This window comes from Dendropsophus ebraccatus, chromosome 6 (genome assembly GCF_027789765.1).
Source record: "Dendropsophus ebraccatus isolate aDenEbr1 chromosome 6, aDenEbr1.pat, whole genome shotgun sequence".
NCBI lineage: Eukaryota > Metazoa > Chordata > Amphibia > Anura > Hylidae > Dendropsophus > Dendropsophus ebraccatus.
In genome coordinates, this window is record NC_091459.1 from 7,997,269 (window position 1) to 8,017,514 (window position 20,246).

Below are 20,246 nucleotides of genomic sequence, written 5' to 3' on the forward strand. Positions count from 1 at the left end.
GGACTGGCCGCTCAGCCAATCATTGACTGGAGCAGCGTTCCTCCCCACTCACTGACTGCCTGAGTCGCCAGTCCATCCGCCAGGTTGTGACGTGTCAGTTTCAGAGAAGAGTTTAAAGGTCTAAACCTAAACTATAAAGGGGAGATTTATCAAACTGGTGTAAAGTAGAATTGTCTCAGTTGCCCCGAGCAACCAATCAGATTCCACCTTTCATTTTCTAAGGAATCTTTTTAAAAAATAAAAAAAAAGTTAAATCTGATTGGTTGTTAGGGGCAACTGAGCCAGCTCTACTTTACACTTCTTTGATAAATCTCTCCCTCTAAGAACTCTAGGGAAGAAGAGGAAGGAGCATTTTGTCTGATAAGATATAATACAAAGACTACTTTTGCTCGTACTATTGATTTATGCAAGGGGGCAGCTATGGACTGGATATCCATTATATGTTGGTTTCCCTTTGAGTAGTATAATGCATTCATGTATAAGTGTCAGAAATGATAATAACAAGAACAATATTTTTTTACAGGTTTTTACCCCCGGGATTAAGAATCACGAAACAACACTAAGCGTTAAGGACTCTGGAAACGTTGACGTGTATTAGTGATACTCTACATTTGGAGAACCATGGAAAAGACCTACTCTCTGACAGCCCACTATGACGAGTTCCAGGAGGTCAAGTACGTCAGCAAGTTCAATAGCAGCAGCACACTGTCTAATGGCTTCAACATCCAGGTGGGCTCCAAAAAGCAGTCAAAGGGGGTCCCCCGCTGGAGCAGGAGAGAGACTTGTCTACTTTCCGGCCTGGTCTTTGCCGCCGGCCTGTGCGTCATCTTAGGCTGCATGTTGGTGTTGAAGTATCTGTCCAAGGACCAGGACGGACAATGGTTGGAAGAGTTCCAGGAGAGGAAAGCTTTCACCAGGGCTTATAGGTTCATCAACAACAGTATAGACGCCACCATACCCCCCTGTAGCGACTTCTACTCTTTCGCCTGTGGCGGCTGGTTAAGGAAGCACAGGATACCCGAGGACAAGCTCATCTACGGGACCATAGCGGCCATCGGGGAACAGAACGAAGACAAATTGAAGCATCTTCTCTTACAACCTATTAAAAGGAAGCAGGGAGGATCTTCTGAGAGGAAGGTGAAAGAGTTCTTCAGGTCATGTCTCAATATGAAAGAGATTGACCGTTTGGGGACGTTCCCGATGCTGCAGGTTCTTGAGGACTGTGGTGGTTGGGATCTGCCAGATTATGCCAAACACAAGTGGGACTTTAATGAACTGCTGTATAAGACGCAAGGAGTGTACAGCACGGCCGTCTTCTTCTCGCTGACAGTGAACCTGGATGACAAAAACTCCTCCAGATACGTCATCAGGGTAAGTTTTCCGATGGGAATCCCTTGTATGTGAATATACACTTGCACCAGTGAAGGCAGACCATGCGAACGCTACGGGGCCCGTGCAGTAAGGGGGCCTGGTGAAGCATGGTCATCCTACCCTATGGGACAGTTATTGGCTATGTACTTTTAATGAAAAGAACAGCCACTGTTTTCAACTTACACAACGGACGCTCTTTTCATAATGCAATAATTTGCATTGAAGTCAACGCAAACAGCGGCCGTTGTTTCACACAACGTACCAAACAACGTCAGTTGTTTGCTACGGCCATCGAAATAATGAACATATCAATTATTTCAGTCCATTGTCCATAGACTTCGATGCAATTTTCATTTGCCGTTGTTTTGAGTGCCAAATAACGGCCATTGTTTATCTGTTATTTGAATATAGCCTTATAGTGTAAACCCCTGTGAAAGGCGGCTGTATATACAATAAGCATTCATTCTCTGTCACAGTAGTCATTCTCTCTTGCTGCCATTTAGGTCTCGGGAATCAAGATGTATTGATGATCTAACTCTCATATAATTACATCCAGAGCCGGGGTCGGGCCGGTGACCTTCAGAGTGATGAACGCTCCAAGTACTCATCTCTCCGATTGATCATTTACTTATATATTAAAGTTATCTGTCCTGATTTATTCTGAATACAGTATCCCATCCATTATCCTATAGAACTGAAATACATTGAGATACTAGATGGTTTGCATTGAGAATATAGAACAAAATGCAGCTGTCGATGAAGTTTGGATGTGATGGTGTCTTTGCTGTCTATTATGGAGTCTGGATGTGATGGCAGTGGCATAGTTACCATAGAGGCAGGATAGGCAGTTGCTATGGGGCCCGTGTAGGAGAGGGGCCCTGGGGAGAACTGCAGTGTGTAAGTGACCCAATGTTTATTTACATGCTGCAACACAAAAAAAAGGTTAACAAGCAGAAGACAGATATCTCTGCTTCACTGCACTGATAATCCCTGTTCTTTTAGGATTTCCCTGAGAGAAAAAAAAAAAAAACACTAAGGCCATGTCCCCACAATGTTTTTTCCTCTCTGTTTTTTTTTTTTTTTTTTTTTTTTTAATCATGTCCGTCATTTGGCTGTCTGGCCGCCTGTCAGTGCAGTCACGTCTGTCGGTTCATTATTCTAGGTCAGGTGGACTGATCGCTCTTTGTCTTTAATTGAAAAGTCCATAGAATTGAATAGTAAAAACGTTGAAAGGACGGTGAAAAAAGAAAAACTGTGTGAGATCAACCAAAAATAACGTCCGCTGTTTGCAATAGACGTCCAAAAATAATTGTGTGTATTACTGCCAGTTCTGGAGCTTTGTGTCTATTTCCTCCTACAGTGTGTATCAGTGCTGCTACCTGGTACTGACGTGCCAGCAATAACATGTGAACAGGACCCAGCGCTACACCAGCTCTGCAGCCCCTTTATTCTCAGGATCAGAGAAGGACCTCTCTGACCTCTGAATACCGGCTTTCATGCAGCTCCTGCTGTGTAATCCTTTGTTCTCTGCTCTCTGCTGGCGACTAATCTCCCTCCTTCCTCCTCCCTCCTCCGCTCTCCATAGGTTGCACAGGGCCTGACTGATATAAAAGAGTGAAGATTTCCTGATAATGAGCAATGAATGAGAGAGAGGGGAGGGGGGACCTGGGGAAAGGCTTTTTGAATGCAGATAATGGCAGATTTGCCTAATAAACCCAATTACAAAGTTTCTTAAAATCGCCTGGACTATTGATTTCTGCAAAAAAAGAAAAAAAAGAAATGAAACAACAGTGACCCTTTAAGGATTGAGGAATGTTACACTGTTTCTTTAAAAAGATCAGAGCGTTTATACATTGCAGATGGGATTTCTAAGGCAACTACCTGCTCATTGTTTTCATCGTATATGACTAAGAAGTTAAAGGGGTTGTTTACAAAAAAATAAAAAATCTTTAACATCAACTCGTGGCAGAAAGTGTGTGAGATTATTAATTTACTTCTATTAAAAAAAATCTCCAGTCTTGCAGTACCTATCACCTGCAGGAAGTGGTGTATTCTTTCCAGTCTGGAGAGCAGGTGCTTTTGCTGCTGCTCTGTGCAGTTCCTGACATGGACAGAGGTGGCAGCAGAGAGCACTGTGTCAGACTAGAGAGTATCTACTACTTCCTGTAGGACATACAGCAGCTGATAAGTACTGGAAGACTGGAGATTTTTAAATAACAGTAAATTACAAATCTCTGGCACTTGCTGGGACCAGTTGGTTTGAAAGAAAACATTTTTTGTGAACTACCCCTGTAAGCTACCTTGCTGGATTCCGCAACCACAATATCTTTATAAGAATAGAGTGGAGATGGAATAGCAGTGTAATACTTGTGTAATACGGGTTTCTTGCATTTTCTTTACTGCACAACGATAATATATATATATATATATATATATATATATATATATATATATATATACTATATATGGTGATGAAGGAATTCTAAGCATTAATCGGTGACTATTTCTCTAGACTGGATTCCTTCTCTGTGTGTGCAGAGATCTCATGCCCCTCAGGATCTATTTAAGCTGTGTAATGATGAACGGCCAGAACGGCTCTTCTAGTATCTGGCTGCATTTTTCTATTTCAGATTTATTATTCCTTAATTCATTCAGAAATTGTTCTCACTGCCGAGACCACGGCAAGGATCAAGCATGTCCGCTAATAAAGATTTCATAGGAAGGAAAGGCATCTCCACCTTGTGACTTACAGCAGTATTACAGGGTTGTAGTAAATCCTAGATATTGTACTTTAAAACAATAATATTAAAGATGATATATATATATATATATATATATATATATATATATATATATATATATATACATACACACACTACCGTTCAAAAGTTTGGGGTCACATTGAAATGTCCTTATTTTTGAAGGAAAAGCACTGTACTTTTCAATGAAGATAACTTTAAACTAGTCCTAACTTTAAACAAGTCCACTCTTTACATTGCTAATGGGGTAAATGACTATTCTAGCTGCAAATGTCTGGTTATTGGTGCAATATCTACATAGGTGTATAGAGGCCCATGTCCAGCAACTATCACTCCAGTCTTCTAATGGTACAATGTGGCTCAGAAGGCTAATTGATGATTAGAAAACCTTTGTGCAATCATCTTCACACATCTGAAAACAGTCTAGCTCGTTACAGAAGCTACATAACTGACCTTCCTTTGAGCAGATTGTGTTTCTGGAGCATCACATTTGTGGGGTCAATTAAACGCTCAAAATGGCCAGAAAAAGAGAACTTTCATCTGAAACTCGACCGTCTATTCTTGTTCTTAGAAATGAAGGCTATTCCATGCGAGAAATTGCTAAGAAATTGAAGATTTCCTACAACGGTGTGTACTACTCCCTTCAGAGGACAGCACAAACAGGCTCTAACCAGAGTAGAAAAAGAAGTGGGAGGCCGCGTTGCACAACTAAGTAAGAAGATAAGCACATTAGAGTCTCTAGTTTGAGAAACAGACACCTCACAGGTCCCCAACTGGCATCTTCATTACATAGTACCCGCAAAACACCAGTGTCACCATCTACAGTGAAGAGGCGGCTGTGGGATTTTGGGCTTCAGGGCAGAGGGGCAAAGAAAAAGCCATATCTGAGACTGGCCAATAAAAGAAAAAGATTAAGATGGACAAAAGAACACAGACATTGGACAGAGGAAGACTGGAAAAAAGTGTTGTGGATGGATGAATCCAAGTTTGAGGTGTTTGGATCACAAAGAAGAACGTTTGTGAGACGCAGAACAAAGGAAAAGATGCTGGAAGAATGCCTGACGCCATCTGTTAGCATGGTGGAGGTAATGTGATGGTCTGGGGTTGGTGCTGGTAAGGTGGGAGATTTGTACAGGGTAAAAGGGATTGTGAATAAGGAAGGCCATCACTCTGCACCGCCATGCCATACCCAGTGGGCAGCGCTTGGTTGGAGCCAATTTCATCCTACAACAGGACAATGACCCTAAACACACCTCCAAATTGTGCAAGAACTATTTCCAGCAGAAGCAGCAGCTGGTATTCTATCATAGGTAATGGAGTGGCCAGCGCAGTCACCAGATCACCACCCCATTGTGGGAGCAGCTGGACCGTATAGTACGCCAGAAGTGCCCATCCAACCAATCCAACTTGTGGGAGCTGCTTCTAGAAGCGTGGGGGGCAATTTCTCCAGCTTACCCCAACAGATTATTAGCTAGAATGCCAAAGGTGGGCAATGCTGGAATTGCTGCAAAAGGAGGATTCTGGGACGGAAGCAAAGTGTGATGGAAGAACAATGTTATTTCACATACAAATCATTATTTCTAACCTTGTCAATGTCTTGTCTCTATTTTCTATTCATTTCACAACGTACGGTGGTGAATAAGTGTGACTTTTCATGGAAAACACAAAATTGTTTGGGTGACCCCAAACTTTTGAATGGTAGCGTATATATCTTTGGGGAGGGGGGGGGGGGGGAACCACATGGGATACAGAGGCTATCCCTGCTCTCAAACAGCATAGATATTCAGTGAAACGTCTTTACTATAATCCCTCTTGAGATGGAAACCAATATGTCAACCCAGATCACATTTTCTGGAAGAACTTTTTTATTCCTTCCTTGTCTATGTACAGTAGTCCCTAAACATCCCATATTAATTAGTTCTCGGATGACCATTGCCTGTTAAGACCATTGTATGTTGAGACCATTGTATGTTGAGACCATTGCCTGTTGAGACCATTGTATGTTGAGACCATTGTATGTTGAGACCATTACCTGTTGAGACCATTGTATGTTGAGACCATTGTATGTTGAGACCATTGCCTGTTGAGACCATTGCCTGTTGAGACCATTGCCTGTTGAGACCATTGCCTGTTGAGACCATTGTATGTTGAGACCATTGTATGTTGAGACCATTGTATGTTGAGACCATTGCCTGTTGAGACCATTGCCTGTTGAGACCATTGCCTGTTGAGACCATTGCCTGTTGAGACCATTGTATGTTGAGACCATTGTATGTTGAGACCATTGTATGTTGAGACCATTGCCTGTTGAGACCATTGCCTGTTGAGACCATTGCCTGTTGAGACCATTGTATGTTGAGACCATTACCTGTTGAGACCATTGTATGTTGAGACCATTGTATGTTGAGACCATTACCTGTTGAGACCATTACCTGTTGAGACCATTACCTGTTGAGACCATTGTATGTTGAGACCATTGTATGTTGAGACCATTGTATGCTGAGACCATTGTATGTTGAGACCATTACCTGTTGAGACCATTACCTGTTGAGACCATTGTATGTTGAGACCATTGTATGTTGAGACCATTACCTGTTGAGACCATTGTATGTCGAGACCATTGTATGTCGAGACCATTGTATGTCGAGACCATTGTATGTCGAGGCCATTGTATGTCGAGACCATTGTATGCTGAGACCATTGTATGCTGAGACCATTGTATGCTGAGACCATTGCCTGTTGAGACCATTGCCTGTTGAGACCATTGCCTGTTGAGACCATTGTATGTTGAGACCATTACCTGTTGAGACCATTGTATGTTGAGACCATTGTATGTTGAGACCATTACCTGTTGAGACCATTGTATGTTGAGACCATTACCTGTTGAGACCATTGTATGTTGAGACCATTGTATGTTGAGACCATTGCCTGTTGAGACCATTGTATGTTGAGACCATTACCTGTTGAGACCATTGTATGTTGAGACCATTGTATGTTGATACCATTGCCTGTTGAGACCATTGTATGTTGAGACCATTGTATGCTGAGACCATTGTATGTTGAGACCATTGTATGCTGAGACCATTGTATGTTAAGACCAAAACTCTATGGAAATCTGGTAATTGGTTCTGAGGCCCCAAAATGAGAAGAAACAAAGATTTAAGGAATTATGAGCTGATAACTGATATAGATGAAGCACGTTCTTATATACAGCAGTCAGGAAGAGCTACTGGAAGCTGTAAATTACTTTCTATGTAGAGGACTGGAGCATATTTAGGGTCCTGTACAGCTCACACAGGGTCCCAGAAAAATAAAATGATGCCGCCCCTCACCTGGTGCTCGAAGGGGCAACTCATCCTGATACAGGTAAAGAGCAGCACAGGACATGTAGTATCACACTGCACTGTAGGGAGGCGCTACTAGACAGCCAATCACTGCAGGCACTTCAGGAATACTGGGGTTTTAACAGTAAAACGGCCACTTTAAGTGGTCTGTAGTATTGTATGTTGTATGTTGAGTCTTGTCTCAAGTTACGATGGTTCAGAAAGAACCATTGTCTGTTGAGCCCATTGTAAGTTGAGGCACCACTGTATATTGATCCTTTCATTTTACAGGTTCTTTCAAAGTGACAATGTATTCCCTATGCATAAGCTAAGTAATAAGTTGTTTATCTTTGGGGACAATCCTCCAGGAGGTGGCAGCAGAGAGCACTGTGTCAGACTGGAGAGAATACACCCCTTCCTGCAGGACATATAGCAGCTGATAAGTATGGGAAGATATGAGATTTTTAAATAGAAGTAAATGGCAAATCTATATAACTTTCAGAAATCAGTTGATTTGAAAGAAAAAGATTTCCTCCGGAGTACCCCTTTAACCCCTCAAAGTGTCAAAATCACAAAGATCTCATTATAAGGTATAGAATTTACTCTAAAACTTCCGACACTAAATATTGGATTGTAAATATTTTTAGTAACGTCCCCTTGTGACATTTCTGCCGCCTATAAATTTCCGGGGAGGTCAGGACTGAGTGGTTGAGAATTTATGGTTCCTGAAGCCGAGAGCCGGTAGTAAACGCGTCAATGTGTCGGTGTCACCGGCGAAACTTCAGTCAGAATTGCAAAAAACGTAGTCGCATGTCCTGGGAGGCCATTAACCCCTGACTATCCGGTGTGTATGGTGCTGCCTGTGCACGTCGCATGTCCTGGGAGGCCATTAACCCCTGACTATCCGGTGTGCTCGGTGCTGCCTGTGCACGTCGCATGTCCTGGGAGGCCATTAACCCCTGACTATCCGGTGTGTATGGTGCTGCCTGTGCACGTCGCATGTCCTGGGAGGACATTAACCCCTGACCATCCGGTGTGCTCTGTGCTGCCTGTGCACGTCGCATGTCCTGGGAGGCCATTAACCCCTGACCATCCGGTGTGCTCTGTGCTGCCTGTGCACGTCGCATGTCCTGGGAGGCCATTAACCCCTGACTATCTGGTGTGCATGGTGCTGCCTGTGCACGTCGCATGTCCTGGGAGGCCATTAACCCCTGACTATCTGGTGTGCATGGTGCTGCCTGTGCACGTCGCATGTCCTGGGAGGCCATTAACCCCTGACTATCTGGTGTGCATGGTGCTGCCTGTGCACGTCGCATGTCCCGGGAGGACATTAACCCCTGACCATCCGGTGTGCTCGGTGCTGCCTGTGCATGTCGCATGTCCTGGGAGGCCATTAACCCCTGACTATCCGGTGTGCTCGGTGCTGCCTGTGCACGTCGCATGTCCTGGGAGGCCATTAACCCCTGACTATCCGGTGTGCTCGGTGCTGCCTGTGCACGTCGCATGTCCTGGGAGGCCATTAACCCCTGACTATCTGGTGTGCATGGTGCTGCCTGTGCACGTCGCATGTCCTGGGAGGCCATTAACCCCTGACTATCTGGTGTGCATGGTGCTGCCAGTGCACGTCGCATGTCCTGGGAGGACATTAACCCCTGACTATCTGGTGTGCATGGTGCTGCCTGTGCACGTCGCATGTCCTGGGAGGACATTAACCCCTGACCATCCGGTGTGCTCGGTGCTGCCTGTGCATGTCGCATGTCCTGGGAGGCCTTTAACCCCTGACTATCCGGTGTGCTCGGTGCTGCCTGTGCACGTCGCATGTCCTGGGAGGCCATTAACCCCTGACTATCCGGTGTGCTCGGTGCTGTCTCTGCACGTCGCCAGTCCTGGGAGGCCATTAACCCCTGACTATCTGGTGTGCATGGTGCTGCCTTTGCACATCGCATGTCCTAGGAGGCCATTAACCCCTGACTATCTGGTGTGCATGGTGCTGCCTGTGCACGTCGCATGTCCTGGGAGGCCATTAACCCCTGACTATCCGGTGTGCATGGTGCTGCCTGTGCACGTCGCATGTCCTGGGAGGCCATTAACCCCTGACTATCCGGTGTGCATGGTGCTGATTGAATGTTTAGCACTAATTGCCTCTCCGAGCTGAAGTGACATTACAGCCGATGGCGGTTTATTTCCATAGCAAATGGTGGATCCATCAGGGAGCGGGAAACGGCTCCTAATGTGCAAATTTACATGACTGATACTGGGAGGAAGTCAGAAAACCTGTTTTGATCTGTGTAATTGTGCAATTTTAGCACAGAAAGCCGAGTAAATTATTGCCGGTTGGAGACGGGAAAAATAGAGGGGAAACGGGTAAAGGAAATGGATAATGAAAGCAAGTGCGAGGTGAGGGAATTCATTAGCGTCTGATGGTTCTCCAAAGCCCACTTGTCATTGCCTTAAAGAGAAATGCAAAGTTTAGACATCGATAATGACTGTACGTTTCCCAACCGGGTAGGAGTCCTCTATCAGGGGCTGCCCATAAAGCCTGCAATGACAAACAAGGTTCAGTGCTTAAAGGGAAACTCCAGAGAAAATCTGTTTCTTTCAAATCAACTGGTGTCAGAAAATTATATAGATTTGTAATTTACTTCTATTAAAAAATCTCCAGTCTTCCAGTACTTATCAGCTGCTGTATGTCCTGCATGAAGTGGTGTATTCTCTCCAGTCTGACACAGTGCTCTCTGCTGCCACCTCTGTCCCTTAAAAGAGAAATCCGGCAAAATTTTTTATTAAAGTATTAATTATCGTTCGAATTTTCGCGATAACAATCGCATTGGAGCGATTATCGGCTCATGCAAATGCAGCGAACGATCAAGCAATGAACGAGAAATCGTTCATTGTCATCTTTCTCAAATTGGCGTTGGTCGTTCGCTAAAAATTCACAGATCAATTAGTGTAAACAGTCTTTCAAAGACTCACCCTATGTGTGAGATGGGCATAAGTGATCTAAAAAACTATCGCAATAACAATTTTTCTAACAATTATTCTAACGATTTATTCGTCTAAACGTTATAGAAACTAAATTGTTGCTTCAAAATCATGAAACAATCAATTGGGTGAATTATCATAATTTACTTCTATTTAAAAATCTCAAGTCTTCCAGTACTTATCAGCTGTTGTATGTCCTGCAGGAAGTGGTGTATTCTTTCCAGTGTGACACAGTGCTCTCTGCTGCCACCTCTGTCCATGTCAGGAACTGTTCAAAGTAGAAAAGGTTTTCTATGGGGATTTGCTGCTGCTCTGGAAAATTCTTCTTTAAAATCAACTGGTGGCAGAAAGTGTGAGAGATTTTTAATTTACTTCTATTAACAAAAATCTCCAGTCTTCCAGTACTTATCAGCTGCTGTATGTCCTACAGGAAGTGGTGTCCTCTTTCCACTCTGGAGAGCAGGAGAGGTTTTCTATGGGGATTTGCTCCTGCTCTGGACAGTTCCTGACATGGACAGAGGTGGCAGCAGAGAGCACTGTGTCAGACTGGAGAGAATACACCCCTTCCTGCAGGACATACAGTAGCTGATAAGTACTGGAAGACAAGTTTTTTTTTTAAATCGAAGTAAATTACAAATCTATATAACTTTCTTACATCAGTTGATTTGAAAGAAAAAAAAAATCCCACCTTTAAAGATTCTTCTATGAGGCACAGAGTCCCTCATCCCTCCTTGGCGTTGCTAGATCCTTGATGGGATGCACTCACATGCATGCTGTTTCGTATAACCTTGCTGGATACCTTCGCCTTTATTGATTCCTGTAATTCCTTACAGCCAAAGCTGGTGACAGAATAGTAATCCAAGCCAATATACTTACTATGCATACAAGTATAGACCCTGATTACGGCTGCTATCACTGCGGTGTAGACATTACATTCATGGGTTGTCTATTGAATGCAATTATAGTGAAACCTTAGATTACGACCATAACCCACTCTGGGTACATCTAAAACGCAGACGATTCGTTCCACAACCCAAAAATTAGGTAGGTAAGGCGTTCTCTATCAGTAAAGAAAGGGTTAATCAGTTAACTCTCCCCCCACTCACACAACTCCCCAGGTGGCTGCAAACCTGCTGGTGCTGGTACTAGTGGCGGATACCTGGAGCAACCATTGGTGAAGGGGTTAATTCAGGGGTCAGAGGGAAGCAGCAGTGACGCGGATGGGCAATGGAGAAGAGACGGAAGACCTGACCGACAGCAGAGATAATCAGGCAGCAGGGGGTTTAAAATAAGAGGACTTTCTACTCAGTACAGTATCAGGATGGGAGCACAGAAGGTCATATTAAAGGGGTCTTCAGCGAAAATCTTTTTCTTTATATTCAACCGGTGTCAGAAAGTTATATAGATTTGTAATTTACTTCTATTTTAAAATCTCCAGTCTTCCAGTACTTATCAGCTGCTTTATGTCCTGCAGGAAGTGGTGTATTCTCTCCAGTGTGATACAGTGCTCTCTGCTGCCACCTCTGTCCATGTCAGGAACTGTTCAGAGCAGGAGAGGTTTTCTATGGGGATTTTCTGCTGCTCTGGAAAATTCCTGACATGGACAGAGGTGGCAGCAGAGAGCACTGTGTCAGACTGGAGAGAATACACCACTTTCTGCAGGACATACAGCTGCTGATAAGTCCTGGAAGACTGAAGATTTTTAAATAGAATTAAATGACAAATCTATATAACTTTCTGAAATCAGATGATTTGAAAGAAAAAGATTTTCGCTGGACAACCCCTTTAAGAAATATAATTATTATTATTATTTTTTTTTATTGCCTCTCAAACTAACCTACAACTTACTGTAATCCAAGGTTTCTCAGTATCTATCTATCTATCTATCTATCTATCTATCTATCTATCTCCTATCTATCTATCTATATATATATATATATATATATATATATATATATATATACACATATATGCCCCTCATGCCGGAGAAAAACCACCGTCATGCGTTCTATTGGCATGGGAGCAGCATATGGTGAGTAAGCTCAGAGGAAGGAGTTCTTTATACCTCTCTCTCTCTCTCTCTCTCTCTCTCTCTCTCTCTCTATATATATATATATATATATATATATATATATATATATATTCTATTCCCTCTTCTGCATTCACCTTGAGTATAGTTTATAAGTAAATGAAAAAGACAAACTTCAGAATGGCAGAGAGCAATATCGGTGCCCATCTCTGGCATCAGCGCCAGTAAATCGCCCCCTAGAAGTCATTGCTGCCACTGGCATGAGATAATTAGGAGGAAATGAGCTGAACACTAAATGAACTGAACATTGAAGACGCACAGCTGTTCAGAGATGCCGAAGTGGAACGTAAAGATGCCGAGGACATGTGGCCTCCGCGCTCCCAGGACACCGCTCTCCAGACTCAGATGTGCACAGAGTATTGATCAATTTCCTGGACACACAGCTGAATTGTATCTGCTGGACGATGTTTGTTTGTTTTTAAATGTATCTGAAAAACATTGATACATAAAAGATACATTGTAACTCATCACATTGAATTCAATAGCAAAGTTGTCTGCTAGAGATAATGGAAACCTTAGTCCAGGGATGGGGAACCTTGGCTCTCCAGCTGTTGCAAAACTACAACTCCCATCATGCCCGGACAGCCGAAGGCCTAGTGACCTTGAGCCTGTGAATGACATTTTAAAGATCTCCTCCCTTAAAGTGTCACTGTCATTTAATTTTTAATTTTTTTTTTTTGCAGAAATTAATAGTACAGGTGATTTTAAGAAACTTTGTAATAGGGTTTATTAGCTGAAAAAAAAGCATTTTTATCATGAAAAAGCAGTTTGAAGCTCTCCCCCCTGTCTTCATGGTTTTCTATGGAGAGGGGAGGGGTGGAGGGAGATGAGGCACCAAAACAGGACAACAAAGAGTTAATTTACAGCTACATCACCGGGCTATCTCCTCTGAAGTCAGCACTGACCTCTCTGACCTCTGATTACCGGCTTTCATACAGCTCCAGCTGTGTTATCCTTTGTTCTCTGCTGGCGACTAATCTCCCTCCCCCCTCCATAGATTACACAGGGCTCAACTGCTGTAAAAGAGTCGAGATTTCCTGATAATGAGCAGTGAATAAGAGGGGGGGGGGGGGGGGGGACCTGGGGAAAGACTTGGGAATGCAGATAATTGCATATTTGCCTAATAAACCCAATTACAAAGTTTCTTAAAATCGCCTGGACTATTAATTTCTGCAAAAACAAAAAAAGACAGTGACACTTTAAAGTTTTTAAATGACTGAGCTCCAATATTCAGCAAGGACGGTGAAGCTGAAGGGAAGTTTTCCTGTTGATTCTCGCAGCAGGCAGGGACCGAGGTGCCATATGGGCAAGCTATCGGCTGCCTATCAATTAGACAGGCATTAAACTGCCACCAGCTTGGCCTTCTGCCCCAGGATAATGTATAGCAGCGTCTAGGGCTGCCAGGGGAACAAGGTTATCTGCTTGGCTGGAGGCGAGTGGTAATTTGGCATCTTTTAATCTACCGTTTCTAAATGAAATGATTGCAAACAAGCGATTTACTAAAATAATAATACTACAGATCTTGAGCTGTGCTTATAGGAACACAAGTCTCATTATTAGGTATAGGCGGGTCAGATAATGGGTTATAGCCCTAATGAACGCTCGGATATTCAATAATACATTTTTAGATTAATTATTCCATACAGGTAACCCCCCCCCCCCCCCCCCCTCACACACACACACATTATAATGGTATACCTGCTGCTTCATCCATTAGTTTACATATTCATGAAAATCCCCTGAGGTTGTTATAGCCCCTATGGCAGCTATAGGGATACTCTGGGTACCATGCTACTATAAAATCTAAAAGTCTCTATTACAGATGAGCGAACCCTGAGCACTCTAACCCGCACATTCTGCATCTGATCACCGGTGGCTGAAAAAGGTGAATGCCACCCTAAGGCTGCCTGGAAAACATGGATACATACTTTGAACTTTGATGCTGGTTCCACGCACAGCAGTTTTTGTGCCAAAACCAGAAGTGGATCCAATAAAAAAAGAGAAGTCCCCACTTTATATTTTCCATCCCACTTTGAACCCACTTCTGGCTTTGGCACATTAAACTGCAGTGTGTGAAACCAGCATAACTTTTCTTCAACCATTTAAAGGGGAACTATCAGCAGGTTAGAGGAATATACCCAGCAGATATGTCCCTATTGCACAGGAGACGCTAAGGAGGAAGCTATGTCTCTTATAATATGTCTCTTATAGCGTGTCTCTTATAGCGTGTCTCTTATAATATGTCTCTTATAGCGTGTCTCTTATAGCGTGTCTCTTATAATATGTCTCTTATAGCGTGTCTCTTATAGTGTGTCTCTTATAATATGTCTCTTATAGCGTGTCTCTTATAGTGTGTCTCTTATAGCGTGTCTCTTATAGTATGTCTCTTATAATGTGTCTCTTATAGCATGTCTCTTATAGTGTGTCTCTTATAGTATGTGTCTCTTATAGCGCGTCTCTTATAGTGTGTCTCTTATTGTGTGTCACTTATAGTATGTCTCTTATAGTGTGTCTCTTATAGTGTGTCTCTTATAGCGCGTCTCTTATAGTGTGTCTCTTATTGTGTGTCACTTATAGTATGTCTCTTATAGTGTGTCTCTTATAGCGTGTCTCTTATAGCGTGTCTCTTATAGCGTGTCTCTTATAGTGTGTCCCTTATAGTATGTCTCTTATAGCGTGTCTCTTATAGCGTGTCTCTTATAGCATGTCTCTTATAGTATGTCTCTTATAGCGTGTCTCTTATAGCGTGTCTCTTATAGTACGTCTCTTATAGTGTGTCTCTTATAGCGTGTCTTTTATAGTGTGTCTCTTATAGCGTGTCTCTTATAGTATGTTTCTTATAGTATGTCTCTTATAGTGTGTCTCTTATAGCGTGTCCCTTATAGTAGGTCTCTTATAGTGTGTTTCTTATAGAATGTCTCTTATAGTGTGTCCCTTATAGCGTCTTTTATAGTATGTCTCTTATAGTGTGTCTCTTATTGTAGGTCTCTTATAGTATGTTTCTTATAGTACGTCTCTTATAGAGTGTAACTTATAGTGTGTCTCTTATAGTATGTCCCTTATAGTATGTGTCTCTTATAGTGTGTCACTTATAGTATGTCTCTTATAGTATGTCCCTTATAGTACGTCTCTTATAGTGTGTCTCTTATAGTATATCTCTTATTGTAGGTCTCTTATAGTATGTCTCTTATAGTATGTCCCTTATAGTGAGTCTCTTATAGTGTGTCCCTTATAGTGTGTCTCTTACAGTATGTCCCTTATAGTGTGTCTCTTATAGTATGTCTTTTATAGTGTGTCCCTTATAGTGTGTCTCTTATAGTGTGTCTCTTATAGGGTGTCTCTTATAGTGTGTCCCTTATAGTATGTCCCTTATAGTGTGTCTCTTATAGTATGTCTCTTATAGTGTGTCTCTTACAGCGTGTCTCTTATAGTATGTCCCTTATAGTGAGTCTCTTATAATATGTGTCCCTTATAGTGTGTCACTTATAGTATGTCTCTTATAGTATGTCTCTTATAGTATGTCCCTTATAGTGTGTCTCTTATAGTGTGTCTCTTATAGTGTGTCTCTTATAGTGTGTCCCTTATAGTATGTCTCTTATAGTACGTCTCTTATAGTATGTCTCTTATAGTGTGTCTCTTATAGTATGTCTCTTATAGTGTGTCTCTTATAGTATGTCCCTTATAGTGAGTCTCTTATAATATGTGTCTCTTATAGTATGTCACTTATAGTATGTCTCTTACCTTCTTATTCAGCGCCGTTTCGTGCAGTTAGTCGTGCGCTCCGCGGTCAGGTGAGACTGTTAGTAGCACTGCCCACTCATATAGCGTCGATCCGCCCCTGGCCGGCCTGCTCCATTCATTATAAATAGAGAGGGGCAGATCAGCGCTATGGGGGTAGCACTCACCTGACCATGGAGCAAACTACTAACTGCACTGAAATGGCCCGAGGAGGAAGGTAAGTACTATAAGAGACATATCCTCCTCCTTAGCGTCTCCTGTGCAATATTGCCAGTTAGATTCCTCTCACCTGCTGATAGTTTCCTTTTAAAAGTACAAAAGTTAGGGTCCATTTACACTGACAGATTATCTGACAGAGATTTGAAGCCAAAGCCAGAAACAGACTATAAACAGGGATCAGGTCATAAAGGAAAGCCTGAGATTTCTCCTCTTTTCAAATCCATTCCTGGCTTTGGCTTCAAATCTTTGGCAGATAATCTTTCTGTGTAAATGGACCCTTACTACAACATATTATGTGCTTCAGCTCACACTCCAGCCACTGAATTAAAAATCATGATACATGTACAAATATTTATAATATATAATTTACATGATCCTATCCACATATTACAGTGACTGTTTTTTATTTGCTTTTCTAGAACTCTTTTTCTTTGTTACACACCAGTGCCTCAATGTGCATTGTGATATTACTGGCATTGTAGAGGAGCAACAGACGGAGGACCACAGGTTGTCTGCCGCACTCCATCCCTTTCTCTTGTATTGTTCACACTCACTATTTTATTGGACACTTTGCCTCTTTACATTGTGTTTGTGTTTGCCGGCCCCATAGACACTGAGGGCTAGATCGGCGCTTGTTTACTGAACCCATTACACAGCTCGTCTACCGTGCAGCAAGGACTATATATATATATATATATATATATATATATATATATATATATATATATATACATATCGTTAATGATGTCCGTGCTTTAGTGTAAAATAATAAAGTGAATACTTACCTGTCCACGCTCTCCAGCGTCTCTTCCCGCCAGAGATTGGCCTGTCACCTCACAGTCTGGCTCACGGCGGCTGTGGGACGGCTGTGGCCAGAAAAAAGGTTCAGAACGAGAGATGAGCGAACCTGGAGCAGCTGGAGTCGATCAGAACCCGATCGTTCAGCATTTGATTAGCGGTGGCTGCTGAAGTTGGATAAAGCCCTAAGATTATGTGGAAATCATGGATATAGTCATTGGCCGTATCCGAGTTTTCCAGACAACCTTAGAGCTTTATCCAAGTTCAGCAGCCACCGCTAATCCAATGCCGAACGATCGGGTTCGGATCGACTCGAACCCGAACCCAGTTCGCTCATCTCTATTCAGAACACAAAAACACCTAAACTACTAACAAGATTATTCACACATAAAGTCAAAAACACCAGAAATAAATGGAAATGCATGAAAATAAAGCCAAAAAGCTATGTTTTTTCAGGCATTTTTTTTTTTTGGGGGGGGGGGGGGGGGGGCTAAAAAACCTCCAGACAGAGTGTGTGTGAGGGGACCTTGAGACATGGGGCCACCTGAGGCTGAAGCGGCTGGGATTGCCCCTGTATTAGTGCAATCTCCGCATTATTACAACTAAACCAGAGAGGATACTATGGGGTTAAGCACAGACAAGTATGACAGCCGCCGCAATGATGTATTGATTTTTCCAGCAGATATAATTTGTGAGGTCAGGACTCTGTCCCCAGAACGAGTTTAAGCATGATGCCCCCCCCCCCCCCATCATTATAAATGTCACATCCCGGACTTACTGGAATCTGCAGAGAGGGCGTATTTCCCAGCTTTCCCCTCTCTGTATAATGCAGATACAATGTTAGGACATGAGCTTCTACATTTCGCAGTGACAAGAAGATGCATGCATCCTGAGCCATTAGACGCCTCATCTGTAAGAGAGATGTGATCCAGATTAACGTCCGCCAGCTTTCACAGGGGGGGTCTGTCCAGGGAGGATTATTAACTACACTAATACATTCATGCGGAGACTCTGGAACTGCTTATTACTAAGTCATAGAAGTAAGTCTGGAGCACTGAAGTAAGTCTGAAGTTTATTGAATCCAGGTTTCCTATGGCTTGGGAGTCTGTGACATAGAATATCTTGCCCAGTGGTGTAGCTAACATGATGGCAGACCACGCAGCTGCTATGGGGCCTGGGTGGTAAGGGGGCCTGGGCCCTGGAAAAGTGTAATCTGCCATCATGGTAGCTATGCTATGCCACTCTCAGAGCCCCCCCTGATCGCCACAGCACCTAACCATCCTCCCAGCTGTCCGGGCATGGGGTACTGCCGGTGGTGTGCCAGATTGACGTCACTCGTGTGCTGGGGACCTGTCAGAGCGACGGAATGCTGCGCCAGGTCAAGTGAAAAGTGAATATGGGGTACAGGGTTGGCACGTCACTTATAGCCCCCCCCCCCCCCCCGACAGTTGGGGGGGCAGGCCGGATTCATGGGGCCCCATACAATTTTTTGCTATGGGGCCCCATGAGTCCTAGCTATGCCCCTGATCTTGCCAGATGTACATCTTATAAAAGTTACGTACCTAAAATATAAATATATAGTATAACGTGTTGGCGTTCATGACACTGACCTGCAGGGTAAATACTGGAAAAGGTGTGAAGGAAGATACAATTATGGAACTGGCTGAAAGCTGCCGGGTCCAGGAAGGAAGACGGGAGGAGGAAAGTCTACCAGAGCCAATTCTGAGGGGGTTCTGGCAGCTCCAGTGAAGGTCACCATGACCTTCAGAATCACTTTATAGATTATCTTTTTCATACTGTATAATTTGTTCTAATGTTTTGGCTGGCTTCCCTCATAAGCTGCAGCCAAATAGCAGAAGAGAAGAGAGCGAGGATGTCAGTTCTGTGAGAGAAATGGTGAGCAAGAGAGTAACACAGTGGGGGCAGATTTAGGCAATGTTAACACAATGTAATAGTTTTGAAAGCAACGGCCGTTGTTCAATGCAATGTGTGGCCGTTGTTGCATTGACTTCAGTGCATTTCATTTCAGTGTGAAAAGAATGGCCGTTGTTTTAAAAAATAGTACAGTGTATCATAGTTGCCAACAGTTCCGGTTTTGCCAGGACCGTCCTGATTCTGAGGAGACAGCCCCGGCAAAACCATGTCCCGGGTATGTCAAGGTAATCCCCCCCCCCACGGGAAACCCCGCCCCCCCTTGCAGCGTGAGTGATGTCACTCATGCAGAGCAGAGACAGGAGTCCCTGGGGGACTAGAGGAACCATACTGGTGAGGTAAGTATAGCTTTTTTTTTAAATACAGATGAAGGGACAAGAGGATGCTGAAGGGGTACTGGTATGATGATGGAAGGGCAGGAGGATGAAGGGGGTAGTAGTATGATGATGGAGGGGGAAGTAGGATTACAGGGGTAGTACTATGATGATGGAAGGGCAGGAGGATGAAGGGGGTAGTAGTATGATAAAGGGGCAGGAGGAGAATGAAAAGGTAGTAATATGATGATGAAGGGGCAGGAGGATGAAGGGGGTAGTAGTATGATGATATGGGGTGAAGCTGCATCATATGGGTACAAACTACCAGTATATACAGTCAGTCAGTAGAATCCTATCTCCGAGTCTCAGCCTGCTCTGGGTGGGATGTGAATACTGGGGACCTGATTCTGAGGTGTGTAATATACTGGGGACCTAATACTGGGGTGGGTAATATACTGGGGACCTAATACTGGGGTGGGTAATATACTGGGGACCTAATACTGGGGTGGGTAATGCTCCTTTTGTGTTGTTCTGACTGTAAATTCTAACTGGAAAATTTTGAACCCACACCCATGATAGGCCACACCCACCAAGACTACACCCACAATAAGCCACACCCCCTTTAACACTAAAGTCTCCCTGGAAAAAAATTCAAATGTTGGCAACTATGGTGTATGAACATAGCCCCACGGTGGCAGATACTCTAAAATTCTGGCCTAAA

The 20,246-nt window shown here is 43.3% G+C and overlaps 1 protein-coding gene across 2 annotated transcripts in view; it reads left to right on the forward strand.

Moving 5' to 3' along the window:
* The first annotated feature begins 621 nt into the window (after window positions 1–621).
* Window positions 622–20,246, forward strand: part of ECEL1 (endothelin converting enzyme like 1) — a 47,017-nt gene continuing 27,392 nt past the window's right edge. For both annotated transcript variants that reach the window (XM_069973397.1, XM_069973398.1), the window contains exon 1: window positions 622–1,371. In XM_069973397.1, coding sequence (XP_069829498.1) covers window positions 622–1,371 — 750 coding nt within the window. The remainder of the gene's footprint in view (window positions 1,372–20,246) is intronic.